The 17,965-nt window shown below is 27.9% G+C and overlaps 3 protein-coding genes across 13 annotated transcripts; 2 read left to right on the forward strand and 1 right to left on the reverse strand.

The window, feature by feature from the left end:
- Positions 1-545: 545 nt before the first annotated feature.
- Positions 546-8,878, forward strand: LOC122513964 (bromodomain adjacent to zinc finger domain protein 1A). 6 transcript variants are annotated; one of them, XM_043630542.1, is made up of 15 exons: positions 550-661; positions 745-1,157; positions 1,357-1,495; positions 1,684-1,898; positions 1,963-2,173; positions 2,254-2,483; positions 2,563-3,236; positions 3,300-3,770; positions 3,886-4,361; positions 4,424-5,200; positions 5,292-5,518; positions 5,588-5,763; positions 5,986-6,099; positions 7,367-7,709; positions 8,272-8,878. In XM_043630542.1, the coding sequence occupies exons 2-15, from the start codon at positions 1,045-1,047 to the stop codon at positions 8,453-8,455; spliced, it is 4,350 nt and encodes a 1,449-aa protein (XP_043486477.1). In that variant the 5' UTR covers positions 550-661; positions 745-1,044; the 3' UTR covers positions 8,456-8,878. The 6 variants fall into 6 exon arrangements, with proteins under 6 accessions (XP_043486458.1, XP_043486482.1, XP_043486491.1 ...); XM_043630531.1 differs by having other exon boundaries at positions 763-1,157; XM_043630523.1 differs by having other exon boundaries at positions 546-1,157.
- A 2,262-nt stretch (positions 8,879-11,140) lies between these two features.
- Positions 11,141-12,579, forward strand: LOC122516333 (probable glucosamine 6-phosphate N-acetyltransferase). 3 transcript variants are annotated; one of them, XM_043634060.1, is made up of 5 exons: positions 11,146-11,382; positions 11,706-11,826; positions 11,915-11,977; positions 12,058-12,185; positions 12,286-12,579. In XM_043634060.1, the coding sequence occupies exons 1-5, from the start codon at positions 11,212-11,214 to the stop codon at positions 12,526-12,528; spliced, it is 726 nt and encodes a 241-aa protein (XP_043489995.1). In that variant the 5' UTR covers positions 11,146-11,211; the 3' UTR covers positions 12,529-12,579. The 3 variants fall into 3 exon arrangements, with proteins under 3 accessions (XP_043490005.1, XP_043489995.1, XP_043490011.1); XM_043634076.1 differs by having other exon boundaries at positions 11,147-11,502; XM_043634070.1 differs by lacking the exon at positions 11,915-11,977 and having other exon boundaries at positions 11,141-11,382.
- Positions 12,580-13,172: 593 nt separating this feature from the next.
- On the reverse strand, positions 13,173-17,487 carry LOC122516350 (N-terminal kinase-like protein). 4 transcript variants are annotated; one of them, XM_043634097.1, is made up of 12 exons: positions 16,625-17,478; positions 16,403-16,549; positions 16,140-16,268; positions 15,832-16,043; positions 15,350-15,440; positions 14,798-15,280; positions 14,517-14,738; positions 14,183-14,435; positions 13,935-14,105; positions 13,583-13,857; positions 13,379-13,487; positions 13,173-13,312 (listed from the first exon to the last, which is right to left on the reverse strand). In XM_043634097.1, exons 1-12 carry the CDS (start codon positions 16,736-16,738, stop codon positions 13,179-13,181), a joined length of 2,340 nt encoding a protein of 779 aa, XP_043490032.1. In that variant the 5' UTR covers positions 16,739-17,478; the 3' UTR covers positions 13,173-13,178. The 4 variants fall into 4 exon arrangements, with proteins under 4 accessions (XP_043490032.1, XP_043490049.1, XP_043490024.1 ...); XM_043634114.1 differs by having other exon boundaries at positions 16,403-16,530; positions 16,625-16,716; XM_043634089.1 differs by having other exon boundaries at positions 13,173-13,487; positions 16,625-17,487.
- Between the last annotated feature and the right edge of the window lie 478 nt (positions 17,488-17,965).

Below are 17,965 nucleotides of genomic sequence, written 5' to 3' on the forward strand. Positions count from 1 at the left end.
TGTACAGTGAAATTAATAAGAAAATATTATTGCTTCTGTTAATATTTCTAAAGTTATTTGAATCGTTGAGTGTAACTTTTCTTTAATTATTGGAGAAGACTCAGAATTATTAAAACAAAGAGGAATTTTTTTTCGTTTAGTGATTAAACGAAATATATACAACATGCATTAACGTAAATCTACTTATGTGCATTCAAAGCTATTGAAAGAATTCTATTGCGCAATAACGTTTTATAAAAGTGTTCCCGCCAAATGATTTTTACATGATTAAAAAACAAAATGTAGACATTACCAACTATATAAATCGAATAAGTATTCAAATAGATTCACTAGAAACATTTTAATATTACAAGACATTACTCGAAGAGAACAATACAAATTTGAAGAAATAATACTTATGCTATGATGTGAGAAAAGACAAGTTGAAATATTTTGAATTCAAGAGAGATGAAATAAAAAGATTTTTATTTAAAATTGAGAATCATATTAATGAAATTGTTGTTCGAAAAGTCGGTTTTTATTAGGTTGGCACAATTTGCCCTTAGGGTAGTTTCCGGTCTTCACGGTATATACCAGGTGTGAATGCAAGCATTTTCACAAGCCGCTGTGAAAAAAACGCGCTTTGTCAAGAATTGATAAAAGTTTCTGTGAATTAAAATTGGTATGGCGTGTGTAATGATTCGAATATATTGTCGATTTATATTATTATAATAGAATAACAGGAAACTACGGTCAACTGTTTAGCGTTATTATTCGTTTTAGCATTCACTTACTACGTACGTGCATCATCAGTTAAAAAACACGTTAAGGAACGGTTCCAGTATTTGGTCGGTATTGATGCCAAATTATTATCGTTGCGCCGTCGTGTATCGTTCAAAGAGAACATAAAATCAAATAAGCGGTTAAATCTTATTTGTTTTTTCGTTTCTTCTTTAACGTATGAAAATAAAAAGTAAACTTCTTGTCTATGTAAGATCGATTGTTAAGCATTGAAAGCCGCGAACGAGTGGATGTTAACAACGGATTTTGATATCAAGTTTTGATATGCCGCTTCTTCGTAAGCAGCCGTTTCAACGTCTTCACGTCTCCTCCGACTTTAAGGACGACGATGAGGTTTTTCACTGTGAAATTACTAATGAAATTTTCAAAGATTACAAGTAAGTTAATCAAATCTAGAGTATAAGAAAAAGACATTATTTGATCGTTTATTTGAATTGATTTACTTTGTAACATCTATTTAAATATTTAAAACTATGCTTACATTCCTTTTAATAATCTAGAATTTTGTTTTTGTTGATTTAATTACTTTAGAACATATGCTATGAAATGATAGAAAAAATGTTGGTTTCCTTACAGTGAATTTTGCGAGAGAATTATTCTATGCAATTCTCTCATATGGTCATGCAGTATAACAGGAAGAACTAATATGACATATGAAGAAGCATTACAATGCGAGGAAAATGCTAAAAAAAGCCTGAAGGAGTTTCCAATGGAAGTATGATACATTTATATATAATATTATTCCATACCATATTATTTTCTTTTTCTATTTAATCAGTCATAACGACAGTGAAAATAGGAATGTTTGATCATACTTTTGACATTTTCATGCATGTAACACTTATTATTTGGACTATACTGTTGCAATACTTCTCTTATATCTTAGGACCTTATTTTTCGTAGTTACGGATTCCTATATTATACCTTGCCAGTAAAACAAATAGATCATCTTTTAATGAAATGGTAGAAGATGTTTACCAATTTGCAAGAGATCGATATTTTGTTGGTGAAATGGTTGAAGCGAGTTTCACCGAAGAATCATGGTGTGATTGTCATGTTCTTCAGGTTATTGAACCAACAGAGCAACAAATTAAACTTTGTATTAAAGATATTTGCAGGTAAATATTTTATTTCTTTATAAATATTTGAATATTTTAATTGATTTAACTTTTATAATTGTAGAAGTCTGCAAGAATATCAATATCATCCACCAGCCAAGCTATTTCGTTATGAAGTAGAGCAACTGGATTGCGGGGATTCTGATGTTACACAACTTATGATAGTAGAAGCTGGACAAGTAAGAAGACGCAAACAGCAGTATAGCAGGGAACGTAACAAAATATTTCTTCGTCAGCTCTGCGAACAAAATGAAAATGGTATATGGATAGTTAAGGTTAGCAGAATGTAATAGTTCTATTATCATGTTTGTATTTTCATAAGATTTGCCACACTTTCATTTGTTATTTTCCTTAGGAGAGTGTCTTACAAAAATATGGTATCAGTAAAGTACGTTTTGATACAATATTTACTGGACCTACACCTGATTTTTCTATGCGTACCAAAAATGTAATAAAGCATAAACAAGAATCAATAGAAAAATTCCTTACTGCAGATGTATCCAAGCATAGAACATTTGAGAAACCTGATCCATTAAAAAAAGTCAATGAAACTGGAATAATTGTGAAAAAATATAGAAAATCAAAGTAAGGTCTGTTTACTATATTTAATAAAAACTTATATGATATCTCAAGATTTTCTTAATGCTTTAAAGTTTGTCAACAGAACAAATGGCAAATTTAAAGAAGACTTAAAAGCTAAAGCCCTTGAAGAAAAAGCAAAACGTAAAGAAGAAAGAGTATTGAAAAGTGAACGTAAAAAAGAAGAAAAACAAAAATTAGCGGCTCTTGCTGCATATGTCAGGCAATGGAATAAGCCAAGGGAAGATCTCGAATGTGAAGATCTTTGTTCTATTCCAGAATCTGTTCCAATTAATTCTAGCATACCTAATGAAAAGTTTGGTGATTGCGTATTTATTTTAGAATTTCTGGAATTTTTCAACGAAGAATTAGAAGTTACTTCATATTTTTCTGGTGGCTTTAATCTTGATTTATTAGAAAGATCAATGTTAATCAAAGAGGCCTCTGGACCCTGGAGCGATTTATTACAGTTACTATTGTCTAATATTTTTAAATATCAAGCAGCAGAAGAAGATGAAATTCATGCTCATGCATCAGATTTAGAAGTTGATATTAATATATACGAAGGAGTATCATCTATGGAAAAATCAGTTAAATTAGCTACCATTGCTTCTAAATGGTTTCAATCACAACATGGGTGCAAATTATCAGAACTCACATTAGATCATACAACATTAAGTGAGATTTTAAGACAGCATTTATTAAGTTCCGGTGGTCGAATAAGTGAAGCTGCTTCAAAATGGCGTTATTCTCAACGAGGTATGAATTAGATTTTCTCTTATATTTATGATAACATTATAATAAAATAAAATTTATTTTTAGGTGGATATACAAATCTTGATGATCCTGCACTTCTCCTAAGAATAAATCAGGCATATATTTTGAGATTGTTAGGACATCGTAATGTTTGTGAATTTGATTTAGATGACAAATTAAAACTAGTAACATGTCTCATAAATCAATTACTTACATTTGCTTCTATACGTGATTTTATTGAAGAAAGATATGAAAAACTTCATCAGGCAAAAAAAGAATTAAAATCATTTATGATTGCTGAACAAAAAAAAGGAAAGGAAGAAAAAGAGAAATTAAAAGATAAAGAAGGGAAATTAGACGAAGAAGAACAGAAACCGAAAAAAATTACACGTGGTAGTTGCGAGGAAGAGAAAAAAAAAGAAGAATATGAATATAAATTAAAAGAATTACAGCAAGCATCTAGGGACGACAAAATGATGGTATATTTAGGTGCAGATAGAGCTCATAGGAGATATTGGAGATTCTTATCAATACCAGGTTATTTTAAATTATAACAATATTTATGATATGTAATTATAAATTAATAAGTTTTATACTATTTCTTTTAATAATATGCTATCAGTTACGAACTATATTGTCCTTTTAAATATAGGCCTATTTGTGGAAAATGATGAATGGTGGCCAGGAAATTGTCTTCCTGAAGGAACTCCGTATAATCCAGAATTAAAAGATAGAGAAGCAACGTATGCATATTTAAGGAATAAATTTGAAGATGAATTTAGTGACAAGGAAAATAGTTTTAAAAAAGCTAGAAAATCTCTAAAAAAAGTTACTTTTTCGGAAAAAAATGGTGTAAAATCTTCTAAAAAAGATTTGAAACAAGAGATAACAGATATTAGGCATAATTTAATGGCATGTACAGGAGATAAAAATTGTCCTATACATTGGAAGAGATCTGGACCTAAATGGAGTTTTTACGGAAAAATAGAAGACATACAGATTTTAATAAATGCTCTTAGTAAAAGAGGAATCAGAGAAAGTGAATTACGTAATAATTTAGAGCATGAAATGTCCAGTTTAATATCTGTAATTGAAGAATGCCCTAGACACAAATTAAACCCTGAAATTGTAAGTATCTTGATTATAGCAATATGAAATAACATAATATATATGTGTATTCTTTCTATCAGTTTTCAGAACCTGTAAAAGAGCAGATCAATAAGACAATGAAGAAAAATAAATATGAAAATGCTAACCTAAATTTTCCAACTGATTTGTCAGTTGATCTTGTAATGGAATTGACATTAAGAGATTTTATTTTGGACTTTGAGGACAAAATTAAAGGTGGTTGTTTGGGAAGTTTAAAAGTTGTTAATCGAGATACTTGGAGAAAAGCAATAAATAATGAGAGCTACGATAAACAGTGTGAAAAATTAGTCTATGGTATAAATGAAATTGATGTAGATATTGCTCCTAATACTATATTGGATAAAGTTAAAAATGAATCCAAACAAAGTAGACCTGGTACTCCAGATTCAGAAATTAGTAATATTAACACGAAAAGTTACAAAGATCCGGGAAAATATCTTGGTCCTCAAAATAAAAATGAAATTTCTCCAGATCAAAAACAGCAAACTAACATTAAACAAATGGCTTGTGCTATTTTACAACTATCTCATGCTATAGAGCAACGATACTTAAAAAAACCTTTAGGTACAGATGAAAAAGATAAAAAGTGGTCTTGTGAAGACGCTCGAGAAAAATGGGAACATTCTCTTATGGCTTCGACAAACTGGTCTCAATTATTTGTGCACTTAAATATTTTAGAAAATAGTATTGCATGGGGTAAAAGCGCATTTAATGCACAGTGTCGAGTATGTCGAAGACGAAGAGATGCAGAAAATATGCTACTATGTGATGGATGTAATAAAGGCCATCATCTTTATTGTTTAAAACCAAAACTAAATGTAAGTTTCCTATTTGTGTTCTTATTATTTTTTATTATGTAAGCGATATCATTATATATATATATATAAACAAATTATGTGTACTTTTTAGGCTGTACCTGAAGGGGATTGGTTTTGTTCTACTTGTAAACCACCAGAAAAAAAACCAAAAGAAAAAGTTAAAAAACGAAGAAAATTTGAGGACGAAATTGACGAAGATTTAATTTTAACCAAAGAAACTCGACATAATCGTGCCAAACGTATTCCAGAAAGCGAAGAGGAAGAAGATCAAAATAAAAATCAAAAAGATGAAATGGAAGAAGGAAGCGATGGAGATGTGTAAGTAAACTTATTAAAATATAAAAATAAGACTGTGCAATTAGAAATGATTATTCAATTATTTCGCAGGGACAAGTCAATTGATGTATGTTCTTCATGTAAAAGTGGTGGGAAACTAATCAGGTGTGATATTTGTTCAAATCATTTTCATTTAGAATGCATTGATCCTCCTTTGTTGAGAATGCCAAGAAGCAGGTGGTCTTGTATAAATTGCAAAGAAAGAAGAAAACCTATTTCTAAATTTGGTAAGAATTTTTTTTAAACAACATTACAGCAAACAATAAGTCGTTTAGCCTTGCTGACATATGGTAAAAAGTTAAAAAATAAGTTATGCACTGATTGCCATTTTTCTATAAATTTTAGTACATTAGAAGCAATCAGAATCTGATGAAAAACAATACATGAATGCATTATTGTTGTAATCTTAACAGTGTTTAAAAATTTCTTAGTTTTTACTATGTTCTTAGTGAGGGGGCGTGAAAGGGAAAGAGACAAGGAGAGGTTGTGCGCAGCAGCAGCACGCTCTCGTATCCATGGCTTTGCCAAGAACCTCCTCACTACAGAATCTACAGACTGGGATGGTCTGTATTATATCCCTTTTCTATAAATGTCTAATTTTTTCTAAAGATGTTCATAAAATACTTTTACAGATAAGTAGTGGCATTTCGTAGCATTTTTTTATTAGTTATAATACATAATCATTGTTATATATGATACGCAACCCTGACGCAACCATGACACAAAGTATCCAATTTTAAATTGAATATTTAAATATTTCCCTTGGATTGAACAATATAACAAAAATATATGATAAATATTTTATTCATCAGTAACCATTAATCAATCAGTAATCACTTTTGAATGGAAAAGATATAAAACTCTTAAATTTACCTTTTTCAACCCAAATGACCTATTTTAAAAATAACTGTTGCATTCATTGTTTTATTAGAGGACATTATAATAAATTAAACATGAAATAAATAAATATGATTCATTGAGATACTACCATGCAAGGACATGTTATTGAGAGCATGTGCTACAATCACAGTCTTAAAATGGAAAGATTTATAGAATTATTAATGGTGCAATGATCTTAAAAATACCTCATTTGAAATGACATAGTGTGATATGATTCCTATTCAAATGTGATTTTTCGTTTCATATTATTTCAATCATAAAACGCTAACGATAACGTTGATATTTCGAAACAATGAATTTAAAATATTGTCTTTATTATTGAATTCTTGTTTTTGAACGATGCAACTTTGTCTTGTAAAATTTTTTCATATCATTAGATCCAAAAGAAATATTTAGTTGTTCGATTTTAAATGGGACATCCTATACATGTATGCTTCATTGCATGTTTTAAAACTGCATTGAAAAAGGTAAATTTGTATGATTACGTAATTATTTTTTTTTTTCATTAAATATTCATGTGCATTCATTGCATGTTATGTAATTGCTTTATTAATTTTCCATAGAATGTGTGTTATTTTTAGCATTTTATTATGCAGTAATTGTGGTTTTCTACTTATATAAACTATTTGTTCATAAAATATGTGTACGTTTATAATAATTGTATGATAAAATATTATTTATTCGTGCCAAATTCTGCATAGAAAAACCATTTATTTTCGAATAAAATAATTGCTTTTTGTAAACTATTAATTTTTATAACACTACTATTTGTTGTGATAATATTTAACAATAAATTATTACAGAGTTTTATTTTACTGTTTCATATACGATATGAATAATATATAAAAATTATTTTAAGTATTACTATAATTTTATCATAATATAAATAGTATTGTTTTAATAAATAAAGGTATCTATATTTTCTTACAGACAGTAATTCGGATGATACAGAACCAAGACAAACTCGTAGAGCAACAAAAAGAGCTGCAGAAAACAACCAAGAAGATAAAACAGTTAAAGGATATATGACAAAGTTACAAGATTTATTATTAGATATCAGACACCATAGAGATTCGTGGCCCTTTCTTTCTCCTGTTACTAAAGATGAAGTTCCAGATTATCATGACATTATATCCAATCCTATGGATTTTGGTACAATAAAATACAAACTTGCAAATGGAGTGTATGAAAACGTACAACAATTTTTTGGTGACTGTCACTTAGTCTTTGAGAACTGTCAAGCATATAATCAGGAACATAGTTCAGTTTATAAGTAAGTAAAATTAAAAACGAAATAAAACATTTTATAATAGTTCGGATGCCAGAGATTGTAAGAGTAGGTAGGAACTTTTATATCCATGATTATATTTAAATTTATTTGTTAATATGAACATATGTGTATATATTCTTAAGCATATTATAATTACTATTATTAATTTAAAGTTTCATATATTACTATTGTAATATTTTTTATTTTCTATGTTAAGCAATTTAAATATAAAATCTATAAGTATATTTTTAACATATATGTAAATACAGACATCTTATTTGTACGTACTATGTTAAATGTTATATATTTATATTATTGTGTAAGGTAAAAAGAGTATGTACATTACTTAGATAGATTTTAAAATTTAAGTTATGAATGTGAAATGGTAATGGTAAATTAAGGTAATAATTTATATATGTGTGTATGTGTAATTTAATATATATATATATAAATATTAGTAAATTAGATCGAGTGTAACTGTGTTAACAAAGAAGGAAGAATCTTTGGCCTCCGAACATGAGTGTTAGTATTTAATTAAAATAATACTACGTCCTTTTAAAAATAGTTACGTTTACAGGGCAGGTTCAAGATTATTGAAATATTTTGAAAAACGATGCAAGGAAATAGGATTGAATCTTGAAGATGACACAGGACAGTCAATGGCTAAAAAGCCAAAATTAAACAGGAGCGATACCAATGAAAATGGCATTGAAAGGGAAGAAAATCTCGAAGTTTTCAAGAAGAGATAAAAACAACGCATGTTTTATGTTTCACTCTAAAAAATTGAGTTTGCTTATTTAAAAATGCAACATTTAAGTATTTATAAAATATTCAATCGAATGCTTAGATAATATAATAATGATTAATATCTACAAATTTAAACATCTGAACAGTAGATCCTGCTAATTCAGAATACATTATATATTATGCGGTACATGTGTGGTTTCTTTTTACTAAATTTTCAGAAATTAATGTAATAGCACTTATTTTTTCTTTTTTTTTTTTTTGAAACAACTAATTTACAAAGAATTAAAATTTTTAGGCTGGGCCTACGCAAATATATGGTACAAATTATTATTCATTACAATACTGTATAGCGGTTATTGAGATAGTTCTTTGTAACTGTGTATGTTTTATACAATTAATTTGGTAATAAACATTTTCAAAATCAATCAAATGTTCAATTTTTTGTACGAATAAAAGATCATCATATACGGATCATACGAGTACATATTGATTTATTTTTACTTATACATTTTATATTACAGCATTTTGTATACTAAATGTTTTTCTTAATGACCATGCCCTTCAAATTCCTTCTTTCTCTTTTCAGTCCATATTTTAACATTTTCTTCCGAGTTGGCTGAAATTTTAATATTTTTATGAAATTAAAATAATTAAATGTAACATTCTTTTAACTATTTGTCAAATTACAACTAATAACATACATATTTGTTGAAATTTCATAAATAATGGTGAAGCGACAATAATAGCAATTAACCAGTATTTTGTTAACCAACTATGTTTCAAATAATGTCGATATGGAAATTGAGCTATTTGAGCGGCAGTTGTGTATGGAAATCTCATTGGACGACCAGTAGGTTTCCCCTCAGCCATTTTACTGAAAAAGAACAATATTTTATATTAAATATATTATACGGAATTTTATTAAATATAATAAAGATTCTTGAAAATAAACAAATTATTCTTGCTTATTAAAATACATCAAAAATATATTTAATACTAATAATAAGAAATTACACTTCACTAAATTAACTCATATAATTTAACTAATTATTATAAATATAATTTGTATAAAAAAAATTATAAAATATATATATATATATTATATAGTCTTTTTATTTTGTTATATATACATATATATAAAAACACTTAATATTTAAACATTAAAATATTATTAATAAAGACATAATTTTACATTATATAATTTCTTGTTCCTATGCAATTGACTAAAAGTTATTCACGAACTACGAGATTGAACCATGAACGAAGCTCTATACAAGGAGGACGATCGAGATACGCGTTTTCGTCGAATTTGTGTTGTTGAAAATAACTAAATACCGAGTACGATAATTCTCCACGAGGGCGGCGGTGGTGTTCAGAAGTTGTGGCCGTCACGCCAAAGCTTGGCGCCACCGGCACTCTTACCGTCACGCCTCTAGTGACGAAACCAAAGAATTAAGAAAACACCAAGTATATGAACAACCGCTACTATTCGCTCTCTTCCGTTACAACCACCGAGCGAGACACACGTGTATAACTAGCAGCGACAAAAGACTGAACTCTAGTCACTACTTCCGTTTTCTCATTATTACATTTTGTTAAGTTTAGAATATATATTTTGTAAAATCCTTTTTGATACGTTTAAAATATAAAAATATTCTAATAATATTTTTCCCTAGTGAATTAATTATTATTGCATATCGACGAACACGCTACAAAGTTCAGATTTAAATACGTGTGATTTTATAAATAAACAAATGAAACAAATAGTTCTCTTTGATGTCCAGCGAATCGACGCGCTCTCTAGTGGCAATAGAAATCATCCTTTCATACGGCATATATGTAGACACATTTATAACACTGTGATCGTTCTCCTTGATATAGCTTCGTGGTATATTATTTGCAATACTGTTAAATACTCGTAATGAAAATTTTATAAAAGTTGATTGCAAGAATCGTTAAACTTAAAATAAAAGAATATGTTCTTATAATATAGTAGTTTGTAATTAAATGATTGGTTCTTTATTTTTTATTACTCCTATCAAATTTATCATTATAATATCATTGGCTATGAAAGTGACGAATAACAATTTCGTAATTCCAATAAAAAATTATTATTTTATGAGAACTACAAATTACCATAATATATTTAACAAATTTTGTTAATTAAATAACAATTTTTAATGGTAAATGCCATTGCATTGTTTTCTATTTTTATGCAATTATTTAAATACATGTCTCACATAATATCCATAACTTTCCATTATCCTTCAAATATTCTATCATACAAAAAATAAGTATAAAACATGTAGTTAGATTTTGTTAATATATTCAATTCGAAATACGTATTTCATAGTTTCAATTATTTCAACATAATTGTTGAATTTTAAAATATGATAATACATTATTGAAAAATTATTAGTTAATAGGCATCTCGTAAAATTTATCTTAGAGTACATAAGCAATACTATTACTTCGTATTACAATGTAATATTACTTTTCTAACGATTATTTATATTAGATATATACATGCGAATCTAAAAATATACATAAAATTTAAAAGTTGCATTAATCAATGATATTGTCATAGAATAAACTAAGATAAAGATAAGTAACGATATATAAACATACGTACAAGAAAATTCAAATGAGTAAAGTATTCCTCTTAATAATTTTATTTTTGATTTTATAATAAAGTAATTTAAATGAGTTTTAAAAAATAAAAATAATATAACAAACGATTATATGTATTGATAATATAATGTATCATTTGCTGTGCTTCTTTCTAGTAGATAAAAATAATAAACGGACAGATCTTGAGAAAATTCTTTTTAAAAATACGATAAAAAATAGAGATAGCCGCGGGCAATTAAGTGAGAGTGTCGTTATTGGAATGCCACGACAAAGAATTTCTTTGACATTATATTCCGAAGTGAGATTAAAATTGTCCACAACTCTTACAAGTTGAATTTTTTTTTAATACATTAAAATAGGTTACAACACGTTCTTGTCTATATCAGTTAAATTGCGAATTAAAATGAATTTACAACAGGTTATACTTAGTTTTTTTTTTAAATAAAAATCATCTTATATTTTATTTTTATAACAATTACATATCTTATTAAATGTTACTTTTCAAAATTGGATAAAGTGAAGATATTTTATTTTTGTGATTATTGCGACAATACAAACAGAGTACAATCTTTTATATTTTAATGACAATCTATTTCATTAGTATTTATAAATATGGTTTAGGACATTCATCATACAGAAGGAGAAATTGAATTGTTTAATAAAAATATATTGGAACGATTAACACTACCGCATATTGAAGGTTTGCTGTTGAGACCTCTTAGATCTACTGATTATGATAAAGGTATGATAGTTTTGTATATAGAAGATTTTTCGTTTTTTAAGTATATATATATATGTGAAGTTTCTTTTTTAACTCATAAAATTTATAGGATTTTTAGAACTTTTGGCACAATTAACAGAAGTAGGAAAAGTAAATAAAGAACAATTTCTAAGTAAGCGATATTAAAAAAAAATAATTTTTAAGAAATATTTTCTACAATAAATCATTAATTGTAATATAAATTTGTTGTAGATAGGTTTCAAAGTATGAAAAATACAGGGATTTATTATATCATTGTTATAGAAGATGTAAATAATACTAAGGTAATTGGAAGTGCAACTTTGATATCAGAGCAAAAATTTATTCATAACTGTGCATTGGTAAGTATCACATTTTTTATTGATATCTAAAAGGTATTGTATTATATATATATATATAATTACAATGAATTTGTATGTACATAAAAAATATTTCTTATAGCGTGGACGTTTGGAAGATGTGGTTGTGAATAATAATTATAGAGGTAAAAATTTGGGTAAATTACTTGTTAATGTTATTTTGCAATTAGCCCGTTATTTACATTGTTATAAAATATCTTTGGATTGTCGAGATAATCTCATACCATTCTATGAAAGTTTAGGTTTTAAAAGAGAACCTAATAATGCAAATAGTCTTAATATAAGATTCTCAAATGAAAATACAGCAGAACAATCTCACTTGTGAACAAAGTACTTAATTATTATTGGTTTATTAAATAAAATGTAAAAATATTAATTTTTTGGTAATTATCGCATTTATCACATAAGCATTAAACTGTTACAATCAAAAAATTAAAAATTATAAATTGTAATTGTAATTCTATTATTATATTATACTTATGAAATTAAATTTTTTATGTAATAGCAAATTATATGATATTAGAATATTAATAAACATAATGTACACATAACTGCTGAATATATTTATATATGTATATAGAAATTTAATAAAAAATAATTGGATTATCAGACTAATTTTTTATTTTCACAAATTTTATGTAACTCAAAAAGAGAATATTGTATATGTATCTATTATCTATTAAGCAAAGTATTTGTGAATATTTTGGAAATAATTAGATAGTTAGAGATTTAACTAGATATGCAAGTATAGTAAGTGTTGTATACATACACGAACATATATATACATACAACACATCACGCGCGCGCGTGCACACACAACACACCTTATATATATGTTATAGATGTAATTTGATAAACAAAATAAAAATTTGTTTGACCTTTTTTAGTTTAAATAAAACTTCATATAGTGTTATTAATTGGAGTTACTTAAGATATAATTAAGTATCATTTTCTAGAGGGAGCTTAATATTTTGATTAAAGTTTTTTATTAATTGTATTAGTTCTTAATTTTATGGCTCTTTTGGCTTCCATTTGTCTTTGTCTAGCTAATTTTCTTTCTTCTCTTTTTCTTTTAGCTTCTTCAAATTTATTGTTTCCACTAAGTACACCTATAAATTTTAATATAATTATTGCTAGAATATAGGATCTTAAAAGAGAAAAACATTGAGTTTTACCTATCTGTTCTAAAGGTTGTACATCTTCAAGCGGTTGAAATTCGGAATCTTCCCAACTTACTTCAACTCCTTCATTTTTATCCTCCATTTCCTGAACTGCTTCTTCTTCCTAAAAATAATACCATTCATATGTAAACTCATTAATAGCAATAAATTAACTATTTATACTTTATTAATCATCCATAAGTATAATGCTATACAAACTGGTTCTTCTTCAAGACTTGTCCACTGATCATGTGTTTTGGGAGAATGAGAAGATATGGAAATATTAGTAGCTGAATTAGATGCAGCAGATGTTGAAGGCTGTTGCTCCATGTCCCCCCAATTATCAGCATCCCAACAGTCCCAATCACAGTCAGAGTTTGTATTTGTAGCGTTAGGAATATCATGTTCATGATCATGATCAAGAGATGTCATACTTGTTGCACTACTTGTTGTAGCAGTTGTACTTGCACTACTTTGTGAACTACTGGCTTGCTCTGCAATTTTATGGAATTCAGATTAAATTTATAATTTAGGAATTATATCATAAGAATATATAGAATTAAAACCAAACCTAGAGAAGCGGGTTTATTTAATAAAATTCTAGATGTATTGTGAGAATTTGATGATTTTGGTGTATCTGATTGACTACGGTAAAATTTTGCAGTAACTGCTGCTACAGCCCATCCTGCCCATGTTGCTGCAGCATTACTCAAACTAGGTGTAGCGGTATTCACATCAGCCTCTATAGTAACACAAAATAGATACATTTGTATAACAAAATTTGATATTAAGAGAAAATTGTATTAAAAATATATTTACCCATTGATTCGCGAAGTCCTGGATCTTCTGAAACTCTTTCGAGTTTAGATAAGAATCCACGTATAGTTCGAAATGCATTATCTCTCACTTCTTTATCAGCATCTGTAGTAAGCGGACATAAAGCAGGTAAAATTCGATTTGCTACTTCTTGTAATAGGAAATATTGTTGTGTTGCTGCTAAAGCTAGAATACTTGCAGTTCTAGCAGGTGGAAATGAATCACGTGTACCCCTTATAAATGCGCCTATTAAAACCTATACACATATTTAAATGAAATGATTTAAGTATTAGATTGACTATATGTTCTTTCTATTTGATATATGTAAACATTTTACCTTCTGTCTTATCTGTGGGTGAAGATGTTGAGCAATTTTTCCAAGACAAACAGTTGTATTTGTACGAATACCACCTACTTCATCCTTCGATTGAAGTTTTGCAAAATACCTTAATGTTTCAACATTAAGATTGTTATAATCCAATTTAGGAGCTAGATGCACAACCGATTTTATAGTTTGTTCTCTAATTGCTGGATTCATATCTAAAAAGCCTCGTGCTACCTATCATAAAAAAGATGTATTTAATTTTGATAATTAATACAAATATTATAAGTTTTTACCTGTGGAAAAATTGCTTCATTTACAGTTGCTGGTTGAAGATGATCTATATATCTATCTAATTGTTGCAATAATCGTAGTCTAGTTGCTCGAACATTAGATGCAAATAATTTCACAACACAAGGTACAACACGACGTTGATATTCAGCATCAGGTAATTGACTACCTAACTGCAATAAAGGAGGTAATACCGCACTCCCAGCATCTCCAAACTCAAAAGCAGCTAATAATTGAGGTAAAATCTTAAATCTTCCAACACCTTTTGGAAATGAATCTAATTGGCCAGCAAGTTGTGAAAAGAAACGTCCCTTTTCTCCTTTTTCTTTCATTTGAATTTCTTCTAAAAATAAAACTGCATCAACAAGATTGTTTCTGAAAAATCCCCCATTACTACGACAGCGTGCTATCACATCTGCAGGATTAGGTCTTCCTTCTGCATTGTCGCCTGTTAGTTCCTGATATACTACTGTTAACTGTTTTGGTATCTTATGAAACAAAAAACATATATTTCTGAATTCTGTTTAATATATTGCAGTAAGAAAAAACATACGTACTTTACTAATATTTTTAAGCTGAGTACAGATACTAAGTGGACCATTAAATGTTTCCCAGATCAGGCAGCCAAGTCCCCACATGTCAACTGAGCTATTTTTTATTCATTCATGAGTTTCATAGTGTTAACATTAAACCTAAATGTTTAGATATAGAAAGAACTGACATTGTAAAATGTATGAATCTAAATATTCGTTTAATATTATTTGCAAATTGATACAAAGAAAAAAATATAAAATATTTGTCAATTATATGAAAATATAAAGTTAATGCATTTAATAGTGTTTATTAAATTTTATCACTAAAAAGATGAAATATAATTTTAACATTTCCAAAGATTAGTATATCTAATTAATGTTTTCAATTAATTTTCTACTAATATTTAAACATTATAAAACATATGAGTGTATAATTATTCATCACTTACATTAAAATCTAAATATCTACATTTTTCTAAATATTATACAATTGTTTTCATTTTTACCATTTAGTAACTGGCTTTGTATTTTCTTTTATTTCCAGTGGTTGATATACTTCAAAATTTGGAGGTAATTTTGCATATACTGTATCCACAGCAGTCATGCATTCAACTCCTCCAAGTTTCCATTCACCACTTTCTTCATTTACAAATACAGCCCATAAATTGATATTGTTGTGTCGTAAATTACCATCGTTATTTAAGAAATTCAATGCTCTCTATCATTAAAATAAATCGATATAAATTTGCTATAATTGGAAGTTATAAATTAAAATCTTATAAACAATATAAAAAAAGGAAAATTGTATACACACTGTAATTTGAAATATTCCCCAAGAAAAGTACAAATCTAATTTGTTGACATCCTCAGAATCTAATTTACGTGAAAGACGATTCCGCAATGGTTCTACTCTTTCAGTTACTAAATAAACCATTTTATCTGTCTAAAGTAAAAGTACTATAATACTTTAATTGTTATATACAACAAAGGACTTAAGTATTTATATAGTAGAAATATGGAAAAACATTGTACGAATACTTTAACAAATTTTGCACAAATATTTCAGTATGTTAATACCTCGAGACTATCAATATATGTAAGTATACTTGGATGTCTGAGTGTTTTAAGTCTTTTGACAGCTGTGCGTGCAATATCCAAGAAATGTTCTCCACCATTTTTGACTTCAAATACGAACACAGATAAATCTTCTCCCACAGTAGAACCCTTACAATGAATTAAGGAATTTCTTTATCTAATATTTATATTATTATCATAATAGGTTATATCTTTTTCTATTACCTTTCTTTTAGCTTTGTGTAAAGTCCAAATACTTTTATCTTCTAAACCTGGAACAGGTTCTCCAATCTCATATGGAAAATCCTTTGTAGGATCCCTCGCAAAAAAAGACCACATTTTAATATTTAACTTCTCATTTTAACATAAATCCAAATTATTCTTTGACACTTGACAAAGGAGTTCAAATAACATATAAAAATATGTTAATTATATAAATCCAATTAAATTCTATTAACGATAAATTTTTAGATGTCTCTTTTATCTTTATGAATTACTAAATAAATAAGTGAAATATATTGATAATTTTAATAAGGTTACTTTGATGGATTGGTATTGCAAGGGTTGGGTCACTGATTCCTATTGTAATGACGATAGAAACAGCGCGTGAAACAAGTGTGGCAACGTAACCACAGCACTACCTCCTATGTACTAGGGAAACTATAAGTCAATTTTGTCAAGACTAAGCATATGTAGGTGTAATAAGCAAGTACGAGGAGATTTAATAAATACTAAAAAATAAGAAATAAAGTTTATTATAAAATTATTGTAACGAATATTATTTCGCGTAACATCACTTGTACGCTCAATATAACCCCTAAAACCTCTTTACCCTTATTGCCTTATATATATTATTGTTATATGGTATAATTCAGTTAAATCGTGAAAACCTTGGGTCTTACACGAAATAACTGGTCGTTTTAGGGAAAGCATAAAAGAATATTATTATTGTACTAATGTTCTGTTAGTTGTGATATTCTATCGGATCCAATCTGCAGATCAAATTTCAATTTCATACTTTAACTAGTTGCCTCTTGTGAATTCTTGTTACCTAGTTGAAGCATGTAATTCTGCTTTTTTTCATACTTCATCAAGTTGATATATTTATTTCACAAATTAACGGATTTTATAAAAGAATAGTAGCATATATATATAGCGTCTTGTTAGTCACTCTGGCGCCATCTCGTAGTCCAGTCAAATTAGCGATCAACCTTGTAATAAGAGATAATAAGCTTTTTTTCGTATATACCACGAAGTCTATATATAAGGAGGATCATCGCAGTGTTATATGTGGCTACGTATATACACAATGAGAGGATGATTTCTATTGCTACTACAGAGCGCGTCGATTCGCTGGACATCAAAGAGAACTATTTGTTTCATTTGTTTATTTATAAAATCACACGTATTTAAATCTGAACTTCTGAACACCACCGCCACCCTCGTGGAGAATTATCGTACTCGGTATTTAGTTATTTTCAACAACACAAATTCGACGAAAACGCATATCTTTATCGTCCTCCTTGTATATAGCTTCGTTTATATAATATTCAAGCATTCTTGTTT

Source organism: Polistes fuscatus, unplaced genomic scaffold, assembly GCF_010416935.1.
Source record: "Polistes fuscatus isolate 324 unplaced genomic scaffold, CU_Pfus_HIC Scaffold1, whole genome shotgun sequence".
Classification (NCBI taxonomy): domain Eukaryota; kingdom Metazoa; phylum Arthropoda; class Insecta; order Hymenoptera; family Vespidae; genus Polistes; species Polistes fuscatus.